Raw genomic sequence first — 25385 nt, 5'->3', positions numbered from 1 at the left:
AGATCACAGATTTGTCTTCGGCTCTTGAATTCTGAGAATCTTCTTTTTAATGTGCATCAGGTGTGTTGGGATTCCTCGACCAATAAAAAGCCAGGTGTAGTGATGACAAGCCAAATTAGCCCTGCCCATGTTCTGAGTGGGTTAGCTTTATGTTTGTGACCGACCCATAAACTTTATTATTACACCTGCTCCCCGGACAAACTACACCTTCAAGGAGAAGATCTCAACGTGAACAAAATAGACGTCACCTTGTTTCTCCTGTATTTCAAATGAACAGTGTCAACAGAACGAGGGAGGGACCATTTCACTGGTCCTCATTACGCTGGCCTTCTATTGGTCGGGGGAACTGAGTGGAGACAGGCAGGCGCGCAGGACGTCTCAGGCTGTGAGCGCAGGGTTTTGGGTTAAAGCAATATTAAAAAATCTGAACGTTTAATCAGTAATGCTCTCTCTAAAATGAGGATATTATAAAAATATATAAATAAGAAATAAGAGAGGAAGATATCTCATTTCTCTGCTGTGAAATTGGTTTTCACCGTCACACCTGGTCGGAGCAGTTCAGTGCGGCTCCCGGTGACAATCAACCAGGTGAATTGATAATGTGCACTTTATCATCAACCCCTGAGCCAATGCTTATCGCTGCAGTTATCCACTCATTCGACCGTGTGGCAGCAGCGCACTGCATACGGCTCCTGCTGATTCCAGGTCAGGAGCTTCAGTGTTCTCAGCGAGCGGCAGGTTGTTCCTGTGGGACGGTTTGATCTGAAGCTGCTGATGATGTCAGGGTTTATTCAGAATGATGCAAAAAAACACCCAGTGAGCAGTTGAAATGTCTTCAGATGAGAAAAGACACACCTGCAGAGAGGAGGTGATGCAACCACAGTCAACATGGAGCACAAGCTCCACAGAGAGTTTCCATCTTGTGGAATCTTTCCCATGAGGGATGTGTCTTCACCTCCCTCTGTTTGGAGACTGCTGCTGTCATCTGGAGCTTCTGATGCTGTTTGGAGCCAGAGTCTGTGCAGCAGTGATCGTGAAGCTGCGTTGGCCAGTTCCCACCGGTGCACACGCCCGACCAATCAGGAGTCACGTCTCTCAATCATGAAGTCTCAAGTCTCAACTAATTAAAACCAATCTGATCAGAAACACATGAACAAACGTCAGTGAGATAAGAACAACATAACACAGCACAGTTGTTTAAGATGTTCTTTGGCTTTTTGGTTTGGTCCATGTCCCATCTGCTAACATGGAGGAGGTGGGCTGTTTGTGGCCTACAGGGGGCGATCCTGATGTTTCAGCTTCACTTGTGGGGAGCTGTCACCTGATCTGTCTTTATATATAAAGTCTATGTGAGGAGCCGAGGCCAGTTTCAAAGTGAACACACGACCTTCCCGGTGTTGTGTTCTCAACACATCCCCTCCGTGAGTCCATGTCCTTCACAGGTGAGAGATTATGTGAGAATTGCTTTTGCTTTTGTGTTTGGACCCATAATGCATCGTGGCACCCCCCCCCCCACACACACACCAATCGGCAGGTGACCGCTCTAGAGGTTAGCCGTGGTGTCATGGATAGAATAACAATGTAATTTACAACCTGTGAAGCTACCACACTGTCATTTTATCTGTTAGAATAGAGATCATTAATTTTCATATATATATATATATAGAAGCATATTGTTCAGATTAAGATTCATTTATTCGTCCCAAACACATGCACAAACATGCACAGGCACACTCCTGCAGATAGGGAAATTTAACCTCTGCTTTTAACCCATCTGGTGCAGGACACACAGAGCAGTGAGCGACCATGTACGGCGCTCGGGGAGCAGATGTTGGGGGAGTAAGGTGCCTTGCTCAGGGGCACTAGACAGGGTAGGGAGAATCCTCTTGGATTTTTGGACAGATCAATCCAGGTTCGTCTTTTGTTGTCTCTCCGCGGAGTCGAACCAGAGACGAACCAGAGACCTTCTCTGCCCATAGTTCAAGTTTCTGCCACTCGACCACCGCCTCTCAAACCTTTGATTGTGTTCACAGCTGCTCAGATGCGGCAGCTGAGAGTGATGGAGCTTCAGGGTTCAGTGAACAGTGTCCTGCACGATACAGACCCATCACGTTGATCCATGAAGTTAATGAGTTTTGTTTGAGCTCAACAACTGAACCAAACCGAAGACACCAGAAATCAATATATAAATCAAACATCTGGAAACATTAGTGATGTGGAGCAGAATCTTGTACCCTGAGTGTCATGTGATGATGAATTATCCTCTGGGGACAACAACCAAGACGCTGTGTCGCTCTGCACTTCAACAATTAACACCTAATCAGAAGTTATTAGAACACGTACAGGACGGATGTTTACTCTGTTTGTCTGATGTCTGAACAACACACGTGACGCCATGCCAGGACATCCGGGTTCCAGGGACCACAATGCAGTTTGAATTAATCCTGATATTTATTTAAAGTCCTATTTCTCAGCCCTGATTCCAGACATCACACCTTGTCCCTCTCCTGCTGAGTCTATGTATTCACATGTAGAACCTGTTTAAACTGGTTGTCTGCAGCATAATGGGAACACGCGCTCTCTTCCATGAAATGTTAATTTCAGGGTTTTTCGCTGAAGCATCGCTGCTCTCCTCTTTAATTGTGCTGCTCTGTGTCTGACTGGAACCTGGTTGAAGTGTCCTTCAGTCCAGCGGAGGCAAAGCTTTGTGTTGTAATTTTCTGATTTATAATATAAAACGTTAAACCCCCCTGCTAGAGAAGAACAGTCTGGTTATAGTATTTATAAATGCTAACATTTGAATAACAAAGGTCAAAGCCACTTTCAGATATTATGCAAATGGTGAAGAAGCTCTCTGTGGTGCTCCAGTAGCAAGACCAACTGGAAATCTCCTTTCCTACGAGCCCTGAGGAAGCACACTGGTCTGTGAGTTGGGATGATGGTGAATCCGCTGCTACAGGGTGGTCTTCAGAAGGGCTGTGGGATTCCACCACTAACACTCGTGCTGCCTGAACGCCTGAAGGGGAACCACTGGTCCCATCACCAGCCTCTTGTAGCCAGAGCAAACTGGAGCTCAGTTTATCTCTCAAAGGGCTCAGAGGGATGAGGCACCGGCTAAATGGATCAACGCTCGGGTCACACATGCTGATTGGATTCGCCGATCAAACAATCGTTTCCTGCGGTGAAGCAAATCCCAGCCTGGCTGCGAGTGGAGTTCACAGCAGAACTCTATCCTGCAATACTCACTTTGAATTCATTCTGTGTGGCCGACGACGTCAGTTTTACACTATCCGTCATTTTACAATGTGTTAAAGGAGCCACTGTTTTTAACTCAACTTTGAAATTTGCAGGAAATTACTCAGATGTTCAGATGTGGGCAATTTCTTGTAGGTAATTGTGTGACTTGTTTGTTTAGATTCGAGTTGTGAAAGGAAGAACATGTTTACTTTCTCATCCCAGCTCAGGGTTTTTAAAAATCAATTCCTCGTGTCATTAGTTCTGCAGAGAAAATGTTTCAGAAGCCCTGATGCCAGAGTCAAATAATGATTTCTTTACTCAGTGTGCTGTGGTCGTGCATGATGCCGTTTGTTGTGGCCTCTCAGTGCAGCGTCAGGGCTTCTGGCTGAGTAATATCTGCCCCCCCCGACATCCGTCCCCCGGGAACCTGCTTGGCCCGAGGCAGCAGCTTTCCCTCCTCCACAGCAGCCCCACAACGGCTGACTGGCCAAATCCTTCTGAAATATCTCCTGGCAGTTGTTTTGTGAGGCTCCGTGCAGACGCAGTCACTGAAGCTGTGTTGTGACCCGTGAACTCAGTGGCTGTGACGCTCGTCTGTGGATCCAACAAACAGAAATCCCTTCACACTCCTCGGCTTCCTTTTGAAGTCACAGCCTCCTCGATGCCGGCCTTAAGATCTGGCAATTAGATATGTGCTGCTGTGCTGCCTTTTGAAAATGCAAAGCCGTGTTGTGCGTTTAGCCGCCGGTGTTGTCATCAAGTCTATTAATTAAAGTGTTGTTATTTAGACTTTTCAGGCCGTAAGTCACACGGAGCACAAAAACAAATCTATACTAATGAAAAAACAACCAAGGGAAGTGGCTGCGAGTAACTTTGTTATACTGAAAGTACTGGGTCCTCGGATTCCTTTCCTCAACATCAGCAACTTCAACAACAACATCGACCTCTCGGCTGCATAAAACATACCACACATGATATGTCTCCTTTAACGTGTCCGGGAGTTTGAGACTAAAAACCTGAACTGGAGTTGAGCGTTGCTCTGTTGACGCTCGGGGGAGTTCACCGTCACAGTTCAGTCTCTGACGCAGACGGACGGTTTCACCCGACACAGATTCAAATTGATTTCCACTTCCCTGCTCCTGACACATGCTGATGAGCACCGCTGAGATCTCTGCATCTTTCTCTACGATACACAAACTCAGATCGATGTCAGCACCTCGAGATTTAACACGCTCACATTTAAAAGCTGGAGGTGTCAATAACTGGATGTCTATCACCATCGCGTCAGGGTATTTGATCCAGACTGAAATCAAAGACCAAAAGAAACCCTCGTTAGAAACAGCTCTATTGTGTGTTTCTAGCTAATTACAATGATGCTAAAATTAGATCGATAACGTGGTAACAAGCTGCTTCGCACTAGCACGTTAGCATCGTCGTTTTTAGCACGTTAGCATGAACACGGTTTCACGCTAAAGCCTAACGAAGCTGCTAGCATGGCTCTGGACTGTGGGCATGGACTGTCCATTAACAAAGAAGGTCTACATGATTATTAACAAAACGTATTGTCAATTATAAACAGTGTAGTTGATAAATGAACCAAGTGATAAACAAGTTGTTGCCTCTTATGGGATCAAGTGAGCAGTGTGCAGGTTTTAGTGGCCTCTAGGGGCCAAACTGCAGATTGCAACCAACTGAACACGTCCTCTCAGTCCCTTGTTACTAATCTCTAAAACCCAACGATTCTATTTTCAGTTGTTTTTCCACTATTGAAAACATAATGAAAACCTAATATTGCATTAAATGCATCACACTGGTCCTTAAAACGATAGAATCTGAAATCTATGAATGTATGAAATCTCCGTTAGTGGGTGTGTGTGTGTGTGTGTGGGGGGGGGGTTATGATCCCTCACTTCATCGTGCTTCTTTTTAATCTTTGGATATGAAGTGAAGACGTTGGATTGTTCTTTCAGTGAGAGAGAGAGAGAGAGAGAGAGAGAGAGAGAGAGAGAGAGAGAGAGAGAGAGAGAGAGAGAGAGAGAGAGAGAGAGAGAGAGAGACCCTTTCTCTGGAAATTATCCTTTTATTGACCATTGGGATTCATTTTTAGTTTTTTTGACGTTGCAGAGATGCTTTTTCTTTAAAGTAAATAAATTATCAAATCAGGAATCAGAAGCTGATTTCATGGCCTCCCACACGACGAGGACAAAAGCCTCTTTGGCTTCATGATGAACAGATTGAACACACAGAGATGGAGATTATGTTACTGCTGTCGGTTAAATCCGCTAAATGGTGCGATGCAGATTTAAACATTAGACGTATTGAAATCACATGAAGCCTTTTCTCTGCTCTTGAACATGTGCATCATAACTGACTGGTTGAGCTCTCTCTATATAAGCTTAATGATATTATATAAAACATTTTGGTACTTTAGCTGAATCCTTCCTGTCTACATTCAAATGGACTTTTATACAAAGACGGTTTTCGCCTGAAAACCTTATTACAGCGTCTTTCATTGGAGGATAAAAGTGAAACTGCTGCGTACAAATGCAACAACCCTCATTTCTATGTGACCTTTACTTTTCAGCACAGCTCAAAAAGAAAACAGCCTCAGGGAGTTTTGAAGTGGTCTTAGGATAGAAATGGGGAATAATTAATAAGGAAATTAAAAAACCTTTATGAATGAAATGAATCACAACATGACTCAGAGTATCGTTCAGTTTATGTGACAGCTCTTCAGGATCCTCTTTGTGAACACTTAACCAACTGTCATCTAAACCCAACCCGTCAGATGTGATCTCTGCAGCATCTCACACGTTCTGTCATGTCAAGCTTCAGCTTTTGTCTCAGAGCGATTTCATTTCAAATCAAGGTTTCAGTCCCGGATCAGCTGTTTCTTAACAAACCAAAGAAACCCACAGAACAAGAGATTTATCGGTCAAAGTTTTGTGGTAGCGCCGGGGGTGGGGTGGGGGGGGGGGGGGTGGGGTGGTGATGGTTTCAGCAGTTCTCTCACATCTGTGGACCTGTCATTCAGATTCTGATGCTCCTCACCGTGTCCTCACCATGTGTCCTCACCATGTGTCCTCACCATGTGTCCTCACCATGTGTCCTCACCATGTGTCCTCACCGTGTCCTCACCATGTGGATGCTGGAGGCTTTTCACAGTCCACTCTCCAGCTCACACAACACACGACTCACTTGACTCACTTCACAACTGCTCTGATTTCTCTGCAGCTCTGGGTTGACATTTATGAAATTAATAATGATGGTGACAGAACTTCACTGTAATATGTAAATTGATGAATTAATCCCAGGTTCACAGGCGTTCGGAGCAGTGGGCGTCCTGGATCAACCATGCTCCTTCACATCAGTGTTGTCTCTCATGTTGGCGTTAGATGTTCTGTTAGAGAGTTTTGGAAATAAAATATATGAGAGTCCTCTCATTAAAAGATATATGCTGTAATTTAATAAATACCCCCCCCCCCCCCCACACACACACACACACACACACACACACACATGCATGTGCATAGGCTGCACAGTTATCAGCTCAGAGTCTTTCTGGTGATTGGCAGGTCTGCAGTAGGTAGCGCACTTGTCTTTAAATCCCCCCCCCCCCCCCCCCCCGCTCCTTAAGGACTTAAGACCTTAACAAAGATTAATCTGCTGATTTCATCAGCTGCCGAAGCTTCGTGGTGAAACTGCATTCACAGAATCTACTGGATTAGTATTTTGGGGAATTATTCTTTCTCAATCAATAACTGGGCCGCAGAGAGATTTCAGTTCTTTATTGTTAATGAGTTAAGACCCATATCTTTATTAGTGACCATTCGGACATTTTGCTGTTCACAATGACACAAATGCACCCCCCACAGTTTGGGCACATGGAAATATCCAGACAGAAATGAGCTCGACAGTTTTCAAAAAGCATAAACACAACCACAGCTTTGAGAGTCGACACTTTCTACACAATATCCAAACAAAAGGTATTTTTCAGAACGAGCACACTCAGTGACCAGGAGATCCTCAGCCTCACTAGACTCGTTTAGTGAACACATGAATATTTGAAGTGTGAGCAGAGAGTCAGGGAGCAGCTGGTGGATGAATGTGCCAGAGCGTGACTTTTATACCCATAATGCCCAGCGGTGCCAGAGTTCCATTTCACATTAGAATTGTGCGACATCATGAATAAATGTTCCAGCCTCAGAGGACGAGTGGTTCACCGAACGGGTGAAACACTTCCACAGAGACTGAAAGCCTCTTTTGGAATCAAGGCCCCTCGGAACAGAAACATAGAAATACACACAAGACTCAAACAAACGGGCACAAAGCTTCAGCTGTAACACAACCAGCCGGGATTTTAACTTGCAATGAAAAAGAATCAAGTGGTTTGCTGCTGTGAGATTCAGATTCCTTCAGCACCATGCACCATCAAATCCTCCAGTGTGACCAGCAGGATGCTCCAGGATCCTTGATGCAGGGCTGTGAGGGTGAGACCTGGTTCAATGTGACACTGAGCAGAGTCTGGCTCTTTTCTTCTGGTCACTGAATGTGCACGGAGCAGACACACACAAGGCGAGCGTCCAGTGTTTGCACTTAGACAGAGAATAGAGCAGTTAGAAAGTCAGAGAACAGAAACCACAGATTCCTCAGCTACAGGACAGGCTGTGCAGTGTATCATCATCCACTCAATGAAATACATAAATGGATGCAGAAATCCATAGGTAAATATATGAATCAAAGGCTTGAATAGAGTTTGGTGATGAAAGGGCTTTTATTTTATTTTGCTGAGAATTATCAGATTTAAGATTTGATAACTTTGCACTGATACTTTATTTTCTGAGTCGCCTTGCAGCTCTAGTTTTTACATGTTTATGCATTTCTGTCCTTAATTTATTCACTTCTGTATTTCAACATTAGTTTATTTCTTTTTTACTTAAGTAAGGTTGGCCTGTTTAAAGCCGTCTGGAGCTGGATTGGTTGGTTTTGTCTGTTTTGCTCCTGCAGAGGATAATCAGAAAATCCATTAAGCAAAATAAACAGGTTTCTTGGTTGTTCTGCTCGTCTGGTCTGTTCTGGCAGTTTGTGCCTTGATAAGAAATAATCAATTTACTATGAATAAGATAAGGTAATTCCCAGTGCCTGGTCGAACAACACTGGAGTTGTAAATGTTTCTCATTGGACTATGAGGTGAATCGGATGCAGCCTCGTTGTTACCTCTGCTCCCTTCGGAGGCAAATTACAAATTTACATCTTTTCTCATCCGTAAAATGTTCAGAAAAGTGTCTCAGAATAACCCTGTGTTAGTTTACAACAAACAAGAGGGAGTTCAGTGGTTCACAGATCTGGAGAGAAAGGATGGAGTCGGTGCACAGACTCGACAACTGTCACCTTCCACATCACCACCGCACAACACGTCCTCGTCCTGAACCTCGCAATGAGCTGAAGGACATTTCAAAGAACAATATACATTTGAATAGAGATGCTCATCCACCAGCTATTCATAGATTCTCCATCTCCAGGGTGGTCCTCCCACTTGGTCGAGTTTCCTCTGGGCACATTATGTTTTATTCCGCCTCCACGTGACCCAGGTGAATTATTCACTGACATTAAGATGGACTGGGATTATCGGAGCGGTGACCTTTATTCTTAATAAAACATTTATGCAAAGCTGTTTTTGAATCCTTCCATTAACAATCCAGTGTACGTGGTTTAATAAGTATTATTACTGTGACCCTGGAAGAAACCTCGCGTGTGGTTAGTTTCCTATTTATGTTTTCTATTGAAATTGGTTTATTAAGCTGTTTTAAATCAGTTTGCAGGAAACATTAATCTGAAGAGGCAGAGACTGAGTTATTATATTATGATCTAAATGGCAACACCAGCATAATCGAGGGTACTAACACACTAACACTCGACTCCGACCTGCTCTGGATCACAACAAGCCTGTGGCAGGAAACGGCCTCAGTTTAGTTTATTATTTTATTATTTTATTATTTTATTACTAGTGAATAACAACACGTCGCAAAGTCTCGGTTTCCTCCAAATGTTCCCTGCACCCTGTTTTTATGGTGTTTCATTTTAAAGTCAGTCGATACAGCGAGGCCACGTTCTGAATGTGTAGAAAAGACAGACTGCAAATATCAAGAAGGACGACAGGACAGCTCCTCAATGGTCATAGTCCCTCCACCTCCATGTTAGTGGACGGGACATGGGACAGAACAAAGATCATTGTCCTGGGGAGTCAGAGTGAAACCTGGTGAAACGTTGGACTTGGTTAAACACGTGGCAGACCACGTCGTCCATCTTGTATTTCCAGTCCTGAGACAAACGCAGCCCTTTAACTGAGGACAGGTGGGTTCTGCTGTGAGCCCTGTGTTCAGAGTAAAAAGGGAAAACAGCTAATTAACGTTTTTATATCTTGTTTGTATTGCAACGTTTTCTGACCTTACAAATTATGAATGTTAATATAATTGGCATTTTATCTTAAAATGACTATGCTATACAGAAGGCTGCTTTCGGCTTTGTGTTGCCTCTATCAGGTGAATATAATATTAAAATTCATGTACCAATTATTTCCATCAGGCAAAATCTGTTTTCCACAGTGTATCAGAGGTTTGGTGCAAAAAGCTTTTTGAAAAATTATTTAATATATAGGAGGCTCAGCTTTCATCATTTTATAAAATCTAATTAAACACTCATAGCCTCGTTCTGTACAAATTAATTACTTGACATGTGCACAGGAAAGTCTCTATGCCGGTAACGCCAAAGAGCAGTGGCATCAACGAGCCTCGTGTTGAAACGTCTCTCTTCACCTTCAGATGTATTTTGTGCAGACAATCACAGAGGTAATATATTTAATGTGATGAATAGCCCTTCACAATTAAATAGGACACCGCTAATGTCATTATCTTCTATAAAAAACTATATGTGTCCCAGCAAATAAATCCTTGACCTTGTTATTTCACATCATTTAAGAACATACAGGTGCCGACACCAAAAACCAGACATGCGAGTACACAAGCTTTTCACATGCAGACGACACAGAGGCACGAGAGTCTGGAGGTCCGGAGGGCAAAGGTCACAGCACGTCAGTCATATGTCCAAAAAGAAATCAAACAAGAACGAAGCAAAAAGTTTTGTTTTTTCACCACAGGCACAAAAAGTACAAATTCAATACATTCAATACTGAAGAGTCACAGTTAACATCAGGTTTGTGCTAAACGTGTCTGTTGAGGTGGTGGATGGAGAGAATGGAGAGAACACGAGTGAAGCTTTTCATGAAAATGAACCTTTTGCTCGTCGTCACTTTTAATCTCTCTTTGCTTCAGAAGTTGTGTTGAAGGAAATGCTGATGTCGGGAGAAGAGCTCTGACCTGAACCTTTGAGCTTTACAGCAACACTATGAGTCTTTCTGACCTAAAAACAGCAGCTCGATTAAAAAGAGTTGCTGGTTGAGTGACTGTGAGGTGGAGAATGATTCCTCCTTCTTTCCCACTGCTCCTCCTGAACGTCTGCTCCATGTAACTCTGGATCTCAGACCTGATTCGGCCTCTGACACAAGAACAACACAACAGCAGCAGGAGGTCCTCGGGGTCGGACACGTTTGCTCGCTGTGACTTTTCCAGACGATTTCCTTCTGTATTCTCAAATGGGCTCGTTCTGACATCTACCTGGGGGGGGCTGTCAGAAAGATGTCCTGAGCAGCTGACTCAGGATCTGCAGGACAGTTCAGGAGTTCAGGTCGAGGGCGGGAAGCAGCGTGAGAGTCACAGCTTCAACTGTCACAAGCAGCTGCAGCAGGTCCAAGAGTGAAGCTGTACTGAGATCAGTTCAAAAGACTCTGAGCTTATTAAAAAAACAGAGTTTTTCTCCAATATTCAGCAGGAAACTTTTAAAATATGAGGATTTCTGAACAGAGTTTGGTGGATTCTGGTTCAGCTGCAGCTCTTCTGGTTCAGGAAGCAGAGGATTATGGGTAATTATGGGTAGACTAAAAGACTGATTTTCAGTTTGTTTGTTTGTTTGTTTGGAGGATTACACAAAAACTACACAACAGATTGACATAATTCATGGGTCTTGATGCCAAATATGAGGCGTATTTATTAATTTGGCGCAGATCCAGACAAACGTCCAGATCCAGGGGATTTGATTGTCTTCTTGTCGGGGGGGCCTCGTTATGATTCATTAGAAGTAATATTCAGAAGCGATGCAGATTTCAAAATGCCATCAAACCCCAGCGCTCAGCCCACAGCCCGGAGCCTGACCTCACAACCCTCACAGTCAAACATTCAATCCAATTATAACTGGATATGAAAACCAGGTCTCCAGATGGTCAGTCAGCCGGAAACTCACAGGATGGTAAATTCTGTTGGAATAATAGACCACAACACTCCGAGCCTGAGCGAGTCGCGGTATTCAGAGGACGTGAACTCTGCAGAAAGGGATCAAATCAGAGTCGCTGCTGAAAATGTTAACACGTCACAGAGCTGCACTCAAATTGGGGACGCGACCCCTCGTCCCCGCGGAGGTTGAGGCCTCGCTGGCGGATGCAACTAGCAGAATGAGGTCTGAGCACAAAGAACAATGGTGTGGGCAGAGAGCTGTGCAGGGAACTCTGAACATCTTGGAAATGCACTGTGTGATCCGTGTGGGGCTTTAAATTCAACCGACTGTGTTGTGACTCCTTTGAGGGGACGCGACCTCAGCAGGGCTGGAGCGCCCGCGGCTCTGCACCGGTCAGCAGAGAAGCAAGAGCCCGTTTGGGAAAGTGGGAAATTGTTTTTAAGCAATGACAAATATGAAGTCCACCTGATTTGACAAAACCACAGGTGCAGCTGAGTCCACCGGCCTGGAGACACTTTGGAGACACCTTGTCTTGATGAACCTGCTGGGGACACATCTCTGGTTCTGTTTGTGGCGTCTTCTCAGACTGGGCTTGTGAGCTGAGATACAATCTGCTGCTGGACCTCAGACGCTTCACTGGGTTTCATCTGCTGCTGATCGATAACGAGTCTGTTTCTCCAGCTCGGTTTCACTCGGCTGCGTCTGATGAACATGGAGAAGCTCGATGAAGCTTCACTGATCTTCTGGTATCTACCTTCTGGCCTGTTTCACACATTGTTGTTGTTCTTTTGACATTGAGATCTTTTTAAATTATGGGTTTCAGAAATATCCAGTGGTGTGGAAAAGGCTTTACTGCCTTTAGCTTCCAGAACTGTAGTTTGGCACAGTGTCGGTACTTTGTGGTACTTTGTGAAGTATCCTCTGTGTATTACTGGATGTTCCTGTTGATTAATATGTGATAACCGTACATCAAACATATGGCAGCAGTCAACCTCCAACTGGATTGTTTGTGGTTCATTTATGATGCATGACAAATTATTTAGCACTCCCACAGTTTGGCAAACATCAAACATCTGATCATAAATTAGAAAAACAAGATCTGACTCAAATCTGTTTGTGTGTTGATATACATGTTTCATCATATTGCGTCCCCGAGTCTGTTTGCTCTTTTCGAAGCAGCTTCCCACTGAAGCCCCCCCCCCCCCCCCCCCCCGGCTTCCTGTCACTTTCAATGTGTTTCTCTGAATACGTTCACATTCTGTGAAACTCATTTTCCTAATATAAGGCCTCTTCCTAACGATCACAACCTAAATATGAATCAAACACTAATTCAGATCCAGAGGTTTCCAGATGCTGCACCACTTCCATCGCACACTTCTGCACACGATAAAGTCGCACACGTTTCTTTTTTCTTGCGTCTTTTTCGACACACATTTTTTAACATTTGCACCTTTTAACAAAAAACTAAATAAAAACTAAAACTCCACCAACAGCAGAGACGTAAAGTTTGTAGAACTCCTCGGAACAGAAGGCAGAATTTACCAAATAGTTACACAGACACAAAGATTCACATCATCACTTGTAATCTAAGCTGGAGACTCAGTGGTAACATATTTACAGCAGACGATACGCAGACCCTGGATCAGCCCCAGGGAACTGCACGAGACGGTTCAGAGAGAGAGAAACACAGGAGAACAGAAACAGTTCATCTGAGCTGCACGTGGAACCTTCACAGCAGGCTTCATGAGATCTTCACCAGCAGACAGAGTTTACTCTTTGAACAGGTTTACAGGGCAGATTTCAGAATAAAAGCCTGGATAAAATGAACCACATTCAATCACTGTCTCCTGTCCGTGTCTCTGAGGCCTGATTAAAAAGACTAAAACATCCTAATGAGAAGTGTCACAGCAGAATTGACCCATCGAGTGAGAACCCCCTGTGGTTTCTGAGCTGATACAGACTGTGCGTGTTCTATTATCTGCAGTTTTAAAGTGTTAAACAGTTTTATAATTAAATCAAATGTTTTCGTGGTTTTTAATCAAGATAGAAACTACTCAAAGGATTTGAGTCGTTGAATGGTCGTTTTTCTTAAACATTGTAATAAAGGATGTTTTCTGGATTTGAAGTTCAGAGGACTGATACTGGTTGAATCCCAGTGGAGCCAGTCTGAGCTGTGTCTTACTGTGCCTTCCTGCACCATGGATAGAAAACACACACACGTGGTCACAGGTGTGGATGAGTCTGATGTAGAACTCATAGAAATAACTTCTAATAACTCTCATTTCTTCAAGCGACATCACAAGTGTGAAGTTAACTGCTCCTCTCTCCTCCCTATTCACTGATGATCAAAACAAATGAATCCCCTTCGTTAACCACAGAGCAGCAAACATAAACCCAAGGTCACACTAAAGTAACGAAGAGGAAATAATCAGGCTCCATTGTGTTCGGAGGCTGCTGCTGCTCTGGATTCAGGGAGAACAAAACAAAAGACTTGATTGGTTCAAAATCCAACTAAAGTTTTATCTCTAAGTTTTTTCTTGCTGTGATTTGATGTTTGAGCCCTTTTGACTTTTAGCCCCATCTAAAAATATGTTCTTCTTCTTTTTTTGTTCCATCAATTGTGCGAATAAACAAGGAAATGAATCTATAGAGGAAATTAGAGGAGTTACTTTACTTTTGAAATCTGCTCTGTGAACGTCTCAGCACATACGTGTAGTATCAGTATCTTTATACATTTATACAAACAGGTTTTATTTTCAAAGAGCCCGACAGAAGCTTATCAACGCAGCGTCCACCCGTCCTCACTACAGAGTTTCCTTTCAGATATAAATCTGTCTTTCAGGGACAAACACTGAAGTCACGCTGTTGTGTTAATTGTCTAATTGTCGTGTTCTTTCTCTGCTTTTTTCTCGACAGTATTAAAATAGCCTTGCACAAGCTACATGTAAACAAGTGTTTCTACAACCTTCTGAGTGGAGACCTGCAGTCAACGTCCACTCAGGGGACTTTGCTTCTCACCTCATAAGACACACTATGTCTGCTCAAATGGACACAGCGGTCACACCCCCACTGCTGCAAGACGCCTTCTCCAGATCCTCCATGACCAGGTCCTGCTCGTTGATGTTGTTGAGCCGCCTCGAGGTGCTCTTGTCCAGGCTGTTGAGTGAAATAGGCTCCAGGGAGGATTGTGCGTTGTTGGCCGGGAGCACCGAGTTCCCCTGCAGCCGGTGGGAGTAGGTCTTCCTCAGCTGCCCGTCCGCCGTGCACAGGCTGAACTTGAACACCGCTCGAAACCCGCTGCGGAAGTTCTCGTTGAAGAAGCCGTAGATGATGGGGTTGACGCTGCTGTTGAAGAAGGCCAGCCAGTGGGCGAAGGGGTAGATGTAGATGTTGATGATCCTGTACTGCTGCTCGGTCAGGCTGGCGTAGTCGCTCAGCATCATGAGGGTCCACAGGGGCAGCCAGGAGAGGATGAAGAGCAGAGCCACGATCAGAAGCATTTTAATCACCCGCTGCTTCTTCTTGGACACGGTGTGGCGGTTGTTGTGCCCCGGCGGCTTCCCCTCCGAGGTCACCGCCGATTTGAAAAGCGTGATGCCGATCTGGGCGTACATGATCACGATGAGGGAGAGAGGAGCCAGGTAGATGTTTGCGAACAGGACGGTGGTGTAGATCTTCCTCATCTCCTGGTTGGGCCAGTTCTCCCTGCACCAGTAGAACGGACTGGTCTTGTTGTCGTAGCCCAGCAGCACCCGGATGGTCTGCTCCCTGGTCACTTGGAGCATCACCCCAGAGGGACACATGATGGACACGGCCAGAACCCAGATGACCACTATGATCAAGGTGGCAGTGGGGGTGGTCAGCTTCTGCTTGAACGGGTAGACGATGCATCTGAACCTGAGAGAAGGATTGAAAAAGACGGAGTGAGGGTTTTGAATGTAGCCTGATTTCATTTAGAACATTTAATTCAACTGGCACATTATATAATTGGAGTCAATGCAATTTACAAAAGGTCAAATCCATAAAGAAACATTGAAGTGCGTGTGAGGTGTCTGAACATTGCACTTTCTCAGCTGTACAGAGCAACATGTACAATAGAGCCAATTAAACCTGCGACATTCATAATGATTAATGACCACGGGTGGAAAGTTGTAAAAGATTTAATGTTCACACCAGATCACTGCCTTTATTTTCTTAATTCAAGCTGTATATATCTGATATTTATGGTTATGGTTAATGGTTAAATCCTAGTGGCATTTCTTTGTTGTAAAGATTTAACTCCTAGGAATCATGTACCGATTATTATATACAAGTACCAAATATGAAATACCTTCCATCCTCAGTATCAGCCCCAAAACATCTATATTGGCTTTGCTCTGTTTTCCAATACAAACAGATTGAAGAGATTAAAACTAATGAACAGATGAAGAGATTGTTCTTGTTGTTCTGATTTAGTGTCAAGGAGAATGTGTGTATGAGTAGAACTTGTGTTCACATGCAGGTGATTCCACACATGATAGAGTGGCAGCGGGTGAACACTGAAGGAAAAGCAGTGGATCCACCTCGAGGTTCATACACTATCATTTTGAAATGTGATTTTTGTCTCTGAGAAAACTCCAGAGCTCCAGTTAGGTGCTGTGATGTAAATTAGCAGAAACGCTGGAGAGAACAAATGGAAGTCATTACAGCTCAGACAACAGAGGCTGGATTCAAACTGTCACTTAGTTCCACTGCAGAGGAGCATAGAGCCAATCAATCATCTGGTTCTGGATCCCCCCCTGGATATACTGGGGTGGTAGCTTCAGGCTCACACTGGGATACAGAGCTCTGCATCTTCTCTCCCATTCCACACTGGTTCCCATCGAGAGGCTGAGGGATAAGTGCGCTGACTTTCTGGTGTCAAAGCGTCTCAGACTCCGTCTGTCCTTTCCAGAGGCAGGGACGTCCTCCAGGGATCTTCCATCGGTCACAGGATGACGTCACCGTGCGTCTAGTGCCGCTGGTAAGATATCAGCTCTGTCAGTTTTACAGCTTGAAGCTCCCTCCCTCCCTCCCTCCTGTCCCAGCCTCCTGTCCTCCCTCCTGTCCTCCATCCTGTCCTCCCTCCTGTCCTCCCTCCTGTCTTCCCTCCTGTCTTCCCTCCTGTCTTCCCTCCTGTCTTCCCTCCTGTCCTCTGCAGGCCTCCAACAGAGTTTGAGGCTGAATAGCAAACTCCTCTTCATGTGATTAAATACATCAGCACAGCGAGCATTATAGCATTATAGCATTCAGATATATTTGTCCAAATCCGACCCTATAGTGTCCTGAAGGCCTCTGGTTGGGTCTCTACCTTCATCTGTGAACTGCATCCATTGGACAGTACGAGCTGTCAATCATATAAGAAGCCACGCTCCAAATGCATAAAGTGCTTTATGGTCTATTTGACTGTAAATGAATCAAAATGAGCTAAATCAACTCATTTATAACTCAAGGGAGAAGCAGTTTTCTCACAGACGTCTAAATCTAAAACGAGTGGCGGTGGTGGTGATGAGACAGAATACAGGTTCACTCCAGGGTCACTGACTATTAACATCATAGGATGAGGGTATGAGTTTCATATTTCTATTAAAACGAACAAAGGTTGTTAGATCTTGACAGCTGCTGAGGAACAGAGGAGAGCTCTGAGCAAAGGGCAGAAACTGAACCATTTAATTAAACAGCATTCTGTCACATGAATAACAGAAAGCTTTTGATTTATCTGAGCTCTTAGCTGCAGCTCAAGCAAAAGGACATAATACATTTAATGATGGTAACACGCAGTCACTGTACCTGTCCACAGCGATGGCCACCAGGGTGAAGACAGAGGCCGACACGGAGATCCCCTGAACCATGCCACTCATCTTGCAGACCAGGCTTCCGAAGGGCCATCCTGTTGGACAGGGGAGATGCATTCAGCTGATTAACGATGGAGACACTTCAGACACACAGCATGAGGATAAACACACAGTATAAATAAGATGGATTTGATCTCTGCATGCACGGAGAGAGGCACACCCACCGATAGATCAGTGCAGCAGAGCAGCCGAGGGGATTTGCAATCGTGTCATATCCGAGTGTCTTAAAGAGAATAATCTCTTCTTTAGCATCTCTTAGTCAGGCTGCAGGGCGCCAGCAGCAAACGCACTTCACTGTGTAGGTGTCACACTGTGGATGGTTAAAATAATCACTGTCTGCAGGCGGCCTCGGTCTAAACCCCCCCGCTTTCACCATCTGTACTTCTGCTTAATTGTCATAGCCTTTAAAGTAAAGGTTGAAGGAGTTCCTAGCTGTGAGTTTTAATTGTCCCTGAGAGTTTGTCTCAGCATGTGAACAACTGACTGTAATAAGTTCAACATCTGGGACTCTCCAGCAGATCTGCAGGAACAAGTTCTTTCTGCTGGATTATTTTACATCATCCAGTTTTATTAACGTTAAAATCCATTCATCCGTTCTCTACATAGTTTATTCTGTTAGCCAATCCCAGCCGACATCGGGCAGGAGGCGGGGTTTGACCCAGCAGGGGCCGACGTACGGTGACAACCAGTCAAACGTAAAAGTTATCCATGTTTCATCCGTTTTTGTGGTGAAATAATATTTAAATATAAACCTAGCTAACGTGTGTGCAGAGCTCCTGCATGTGAACACATTTTCTCAGATCAGACATCATCTATTCTGATTATTTGATGTCTCTATAAGAGCCAATGAGATGTCTCCAAACTTTGAAGGTGGGTCTTTGTGATATAAACGCAGAGATTTCAAGGATAGCTAACGCCAGAGCACAGAGCATGACTCATCACTTCTCAGCCTCAGTCAAGTTACAGAGACATTCCAAAGACGGCGTTCATGCAGCGAGGACGGACGCCACAAGAATCCATCGTCCCTGGACCCAGCTGCTGCTCATGAAAAGCAAAAGCACTTCAGATCCACAGCTCTTCTCCTCGTCCTCGGAGCTTTGAATCATCGTATTGAGAAAACAGAGGCAGCTCATATACCGAATGGCCATTTGCTGGTTGCCCCCCCCCCCCAGCTCTCTCCCCCAGCTCTCTCCCTATTTCATGCTTGCACTGTCCTCCTAATAAAGGAAAATGAAACCTGTAAGTAGATTAAATAGTGTTGTTCTGTTCTGAGGTGAAGACTAGAGGGGTTTTTTTGTTAGCTACCAGAGCAACAATAATTTCATTGTGAGACATATTGAGAATAATTCTATGGAACAAATCTGTGTTCATCTGAGGGATTAAACACAAACATCTTTAAAGATATATCCTCCTTTAGGACTTCAGGGCCTCTGTGTGGTATTGATTTTTTCGTCCTGATTTCTCTCAGTTGTTGAAACTCTGTGACCTTCAGAAGGAAGAATTCATCAAGTGAAGCCTCGAGAAGGTTGTGAAACAAACAGTTGTGATCTTGGTTCTGTTGAGTGGAAAATAACGATTGCACTTCACCAAAGCTTGAGGACAGTGAACTCAAATGTGCACTCCTCTTTTTTAAAACGTTCATTCCCTGTCCAGTAGACACTTCCCTCCGTTATGTGCATCGGTGCAATCAGCTTTGTTAAAACTGAAACCAACAAAAAGAGAAGAGAGACCCTGAGAAAGATCTTCATGGGGCCACACCACACTAATTACTATAATAATAATGATCATGATGTTGTGTAGCTGCTGTTACCAACATTATCTTGATAGTAAACAATGTTAAACAGATGCAGACAAGATGGTTTGATCTCCTCCTTGTGATTCATCTGTCATTACCAGCTCCGATAACGAGGAGAAGCTCGAGCTGAGCATGAGATGAAGGCTTCCTCTGAGACCGTGTGTTTGATTCCGGTCGTCCACGCAGACGAGAGGCTCGTGTCACTTCACCCGCTCGGACACAGTGACACGGAGCTGCATGTGGGTTTCTCATTATCGGGGAAGAGCTGTCCGTCATTAGCGGAGCTGCCATCTTCTCCATCTGTGTTGCTCGGGGGCCGTGGTGACTATCGGAGTGAATCAGGCCAACTCCTTCCATCACACTGGACAATGAGAAACTAGAGTCGAGCTCAGTAGAGTGCACACCTCCACCAAAGAACCTGAAACCTCCTCTACACCAAACTGAGCAGCCATACGCAGGTTTGAAAACTCCCTAACAAAAGGTGGTAGGCTCCTTTTCCCTTTGCCATTAGAGGAGTTTCCTGTCTGTTCCTTCCCCCCCTGGTCTGAGAAGCTCTGTCACTTTGCTGTCTCGCTAAAAATCCTCGTTAAACTTTGTTCCTAAGTGCACAAACAATCATGTCTCGCTACACCCCCACACCCGAGAGTTAAATGTTTTCTTCTTGGGTGAAGCTGTCGCCTCAGCTTCGTGGCTGCCGAGGGAAATTGTCCGTCTCCGCCAGGCGCCAGGTCCATTACTGCCGATCGGAGCAGGAGCTGATAAGAAGCGAGCGACCGATTATTCTGTCTATTCCCATCGGGGGAAAAAAGACGTTAGTGGGTGTTGGGACCAAACCAACCAGCCAACAGAGATGGTGGTAATGGGATGTGGCTGTGGCTGAGCACGGATTGCTCTACTTTACCAGCATCTCAGTGATTGCTGCGCTCAGCTACAATGCACTGAAAGTGTTCTATAAAGGAGAACCGGGGGTGCATTATAACCCTGATAGAAAGGTCAAATCACCTTTTCTTCCAGACACTGAAAGCCAACTTGAAAAAACGCTTGCCCCTGTGACTGGCATCCATCACCAGCAGCCCCCCCCCCCCCCCCCCCCGCCTCCCTGCGTAGAACGAGGCTCATTCACGGACGAGCGAGGCCCTGTTGGTGAAAGACGCAGTGGTTTTGCGTTACAGCTGAGTGATTGTGAGTCTGTGTGACACCAGCAGCTCTTTCTCCTCCTGCTGCTCTGGACTCGTTCACGTGGCTCGACCCTGATTCCACAGAGTCTCTCTACTCGGCTCAGATCTGACTAGTGCTGCTGGGACTGTGGCGCTGGTCGCTCACCAGTTAAAGCACCGGTGTCCATCAATTGTCATAAATGCAATATAATAATTGGATTTAGGTATTCATTGGTGTGTCTTCACCACTGGTATAATCAGATTAGATTGACTGGAATGAACCTTTTCTCTCTCCTCATGAACGAGGAGTGACGATGGCTAAGGGGAGAATATCAGGGTAAGCCAATCAGAGCAGGGTAGGGGTGGGTCTTAGTCCCATGAGGTGGAATGTCAGTGCTTCTTTTTTCGAACGCCCCCCCCTCCCCCCCCCCATGTTGCCCTGCCATGTTTTCACAGGAGCCCAGAAAGGTCAAACTAGACACTGGCTGGAGGGAGAGGCCGTCACGTGTTTCTAAACTCCAGAAGAACAGAACCCTGGAGGGATTTCTGGTTGCATCAGGGTTGAAGATCCCTTTTCTATCCGTTGACTAAACTGTCTCCATTGTCCCCACAGCAGCAGGAAGTGGTGGTTTTTACTAATGGAGCTATTTGTGTTCCTGACTCAGAGGGAGGTGCGTGCTGGATGTAATCTCCTCATCACACTCGTGTCCGCTGCATTATGCAGATGAGTTTCACATCCAGACCAGTTGTGATGCCCTGAAAAACTTTTCCTGGGAGCACAGAGAAACTTTTCCTACTTTCCTCCCCTTCTGCAAAATGAATGTGACGTGATGAGATGCAATTTGCCGCATGAAGAGAATTGCAGACGCTTTTGTCCTCAGCAACTTAGAATAAGAGACTAAAACAGGAGCCAGATTTCATTAACGCTGGAAGTTGAACTCCGATGAGAAACTGAAAGTCTGTTCTGTGCTGCACATGAGGAGCTTAAAGAAGTGCTGCACACGTATGAGTGAGTTTTTTATATCACATCATTATTTGATCAAATACTTAAATACTGGTTTGAATATCAGATCTTTTCTCCGAATATATAAAAACCCACACACATTACGTTGAATTTGGCTCAGGGCACAATCTTGTGTTCTTGCACCTCCCAGGGTCAATGCTTCTGTATCTCAACTGCTGGGTCTCGACCTCATGATCTTTACAGGTAACTTTCAATTACAGGTGAGCAGCTCCCTGCCACCAGCGAGTGTGAATCTGGAAACACATGCTCATCTTCAAATCAAACGTTTTCCTTCATTTGTTTTAAGAGCATTCCTGTTGTTTTGCATCAGGGAAACACAAACTTTACTTTAAATGATTAGCGTTGGTTTTAACGATGTGGTCCCTCGTTGCTCTGAAGCCGTGGAACTGTCGATATAAACTGTTTCTCATTAGCTTATCTGTCGAGCTTGGTAAACAAGAGATAGAGTAATTAAAACAGCGGGATACTGGCGAACAGCATGCAGCTTATAACCATATTCAACATCTCACAGTGAATCACGACTAATTAAAAATGTACACTTCTGTCTGACAAAGCCTTTAGTGCAGCGGAACAACCCCGACGGGTGGTGGGAGGCTCCGGCTCCACTGGGTCCCATCACACGCTGAGCTGGGATCTGACTTTAAGGGGAATTGACTATAGAGCTCAACTCAGTTTAGAGCAATCTGAAAATATTTAATTTAGCAGACAGTCAAAGCTAAAGTTTTAATACTTCCTGGTATTAAAACCATATAGAACTACTCTGCTAGTTCTGGATTGAACCTGCAGCCGCACATAATGAAGAAAGCTTCAGAAGGAAAAACCATTTGTGCACGAAGCCTCTTCTGATAAAACACTTTAGATCAGTTCATGTTGTGAGAACGGTTTCTGTCCTCACCTCTGACCCCCGACGCTTCACTCGATTGCTTGTCTGATTGAAACCTGCTGTGTTTTTCTTTGACTAGTTACACAACTTCCAAGTGCAGCAAGTTTTCTTTTACACAGCGACAAATATTATCTGAAGGCCTTTCTTATATAGAGTGATCAGGACCTGGGCTCATCAGAGGATGTCGCACCTCGTTAAGATCTATACAAATATAACCTTATTGATTGATTGATGGAAAAAGACCCCAAGCTTCCACATGAGGAGGCAAAGTGAGTTGTCGGCATAGAAGCTTCACATTTTAGTTTTTAATTATGAATAATATCCTTACTGCAGGGATTTAAATGGCAGCCGGATTTCCCTCAGGCGCTGTGTGCCCGACAAACACAATAATTCCTCTTAAGCTGTTTCAAAACAGATAAAATCTGCTCATGTGTCGAGGCAGTAGATGGATAATTGGTGCAATCAACTATTGAGTATTAGTAGCCACTCTGATATCCTCCCTGGAGGCGGAATGAGGCCATTTTCAGTCCCTTGTTCCAGAGAGATTCTTATTAACAACGAGACACGATTACAGGCTTTGTTTTCCTTATGACCAAAATGAAAGACGTTTCAAAAAGCCTCAGGAATATATTTCCATTCAGGTTTACTCGAGAGGAAAACACGGATCGACCCTAATTTTGTCTTCTTGTTATTAATATAATATCTGGTTTGAAAGCAGCGAGCGTCTGCAGCCTCCGTGAAGGATGTGCACTCTCAGCCGCTATCACTCGCCTTAAGATTCACCCATGTGACGCTTGTGTCATCGAGAGGCAACTGTCAGGTCCCATCAGCTCAACGCGTGAAAAGCCCCGGTCCTGTTCATGCATGGTGGGAAGACCGTCGCCCCCCCGATGAATCTCCATCGAGCCTGTGAGCCGCCTCACTTGTGACACCACAGGCCTGTGTTGAGGAATCAATCTGTCATGTTGTGATGTGGACTGAGATCAGTTCACGTAGGAAGGAATGATGAGTATGAACTGGGCAGCCCTGCTTACAGACCAGTGAGCCGGGATCCAGACCAGCAGCAGAGTTCCACTGGGAGATTGATATGAACACGCTCGGCTTCAACAAGCAGGAAACATCAAGTTGAAAATGTGTTTCTGACTCGACTCACACACTTTGTTGTTGTGTTACCTTTGGCCAACGAATGCATTAACAGATCACTTAGCTGTTTGCAGCGTGGATCCATCCTGTCAGTGGAGTCTGGATTTAGATTATCACAAGATTAGATTAGGGACGTCTTTGAGATTAACACTAGAATCCTCACATCTCACAGATCTGTTCATATTCACCAGAGAAAATGAGAGATGTCGATCTTCTGCTTGTCAAACTGCTGTATCAGGCAAGTTGAGTTTTAATTGGTTGACTTGATTCTCCAGTGAATTAAATTTCTAAGTCACTGCTGATGATTGCTGCTTGGTCGGTTTGTTTATCATCAGCAGGATTACGAAGCGGATTTCCACTAAACTCAGTGGGAACGATGGGACCTGGGCCAAGAAGTAAACCATTAAAGTTTGGCTGCAGACGTTTTCCCAGGGAATAGGAAACGGATCTTGAGACTTATAAATTACATTCTATCATTATCTGCAATTTGGTGGCTTGATTGAATTTAACGGGAACTTTGGGCTCTACTGGGTATTAGAGATGTTTACAGGAAACACTGTGACTCTTGTTAGGAGACCTTGTGGCACCAAACTAAAAAGGCAACTTGGGTAGACAGGTATTACTTCATGTGTTTTCAAGTGATATTTCTAGATTTTCAGTCTGTATATTTATCTGGGAAGGTGCAGGTGGTATTTGACTGACCTCCCTCTGTTTGTACAGTGTGTGTCCAGAGTTCATAAAGGACTGAAAATGTCAACTCTCCTTTCTCTGTATGTAACAATGAATGTGCTGAATTTGCACAAACGAGGCTGCGAGCACACGTCTCTGTTGAACACTGAGCTCGACTCCTCCTCACCCAGTGATCCTGTCTTATACTGGGTCTTTGTCCATGCCCAGTAGTTAGGTAACCCTAATCCTGTGTTTATGATAAAACCCCTCATATGAGATAATATGTCAAAATAGACCTGTCTTGCCTTGAAGTGAGTTTTCCTGGCGGTTCATCCTCTAGTTGCATGTATATTTAACTCCCAGTCCCAGTCCCAGTCCCAGTCCCAGTCCCAGTCCCAGTCCCAGTCCCAGTCCCAGTCCCAGTCCCAGTCCCAGTCTGAACCCACATTGAAAGCCTGGCTGCCGGCCTGCTCACCTGTGATGATGTTGTCCAGGAGAGTGGTGGGCATGCAGAAGATCCCCACCAGCAGGTCACTCACAGCCAGGTTCAGGATGAACAGGTTGGTGACGGTCCTCATGTTCCTGCTCCTCAGCACGATGAAGCACACCACTCCATTCCCCACCATGCACACGAGGAAGATGAGCAGGTAGGACACGATGAAGATGGCTGCGATGGGCGGCTGGTGCAGGTAAAATCCAACGTAGGTGATGTTTTTCCTGTGGACGACCGACTCCACGGAGCTGTTGGAAAAGGTCCAGTTGTCGTAGAGGCGAGTCGAGTTGGCCTCGGCTCCTTCGTTCATTTTGAGCCTGAGGAAAGAAAGAAGAGGAGGTGACCTCAGGGTGAATCCTCTGCCTTTCTAGTAAAGTTTCACAGAATAGAGAAGTGTTTAAGGTGTTGGATTGAAGCCTCTGTTCTTTCCAGTGTCTATTTAATGGCCCAGAGACGAAAGTGAACGATTATTTGGCCGTGACGGCAGCGAACAGAAACTCATTGTGCACATGGACAGGGGTCAGCAGAGCCCGAAACGTGTGACCACAGTGATGGTTCCCATTACAGTCGGGCTGACGGTGCAGAAAGCAGCACCCTGAACTCTGTGTGGAGCTTTTCTCACGTTGTTCAGCCACTTGGAACAAACTCTGTTCTTCTGTGTCAGAGGCTGTGAACATATGTTCTCGTGCATAGACGTGAATTACTTCCTCTTATTGAATTATTTCTCCCTTGTTCGTCTGTTTGCAGGATTATGCAAAAACTACT

At 44.9% G+C, this 25385-nt stretch overlaps 1 protein-coding gene across 1 annotated transcript; it reads right to left on the bottom strand.

The window, feature by feature from the left end:
- Positions 1-12802: 12802 nt before the first annotated feature.
- Positions 12803-24967, bottom strand: npffr2a (neuropeptide FF receptor 2a). The gene is made up of 3 exons (XM_062381303.1): positions 24603-24967; positions 17392-17491; positions 12803-15480 (listed from the first exon to the last, which is right to left on the bottom strand). The coding sequence occupies exons 1-3, from the start codon at positions 24928-24930 to the stop codon at positions 14625-14627; spliced, it is 1284 nt and encodes a 427-aa protein (XP_062237287.1). The 5' UTR covers positions 24931-24967; the 3' UTR covers positions 12803-14624.
- Between the last annotated feature and the right edge of the window lie 418 nt (positions 24968-25385).

The sequence above is a fragment of the Platichthys flesus genome, chromosome 3 (genome assembly GCF_949316205.1).
Source record: "Platichthys flesus chromosome 3, fPlaFle2.1, whole genome shotgun sequence".
NCBI lineage: Eukaryota > Metazoa > Chordata > Actinopteri > Pleuronectiformes > Pleuronectidae > Platichthys > Platichthys flesus.
This window is presented reverse-complemented; position numbering and strand designations above follow the sequence as displayed.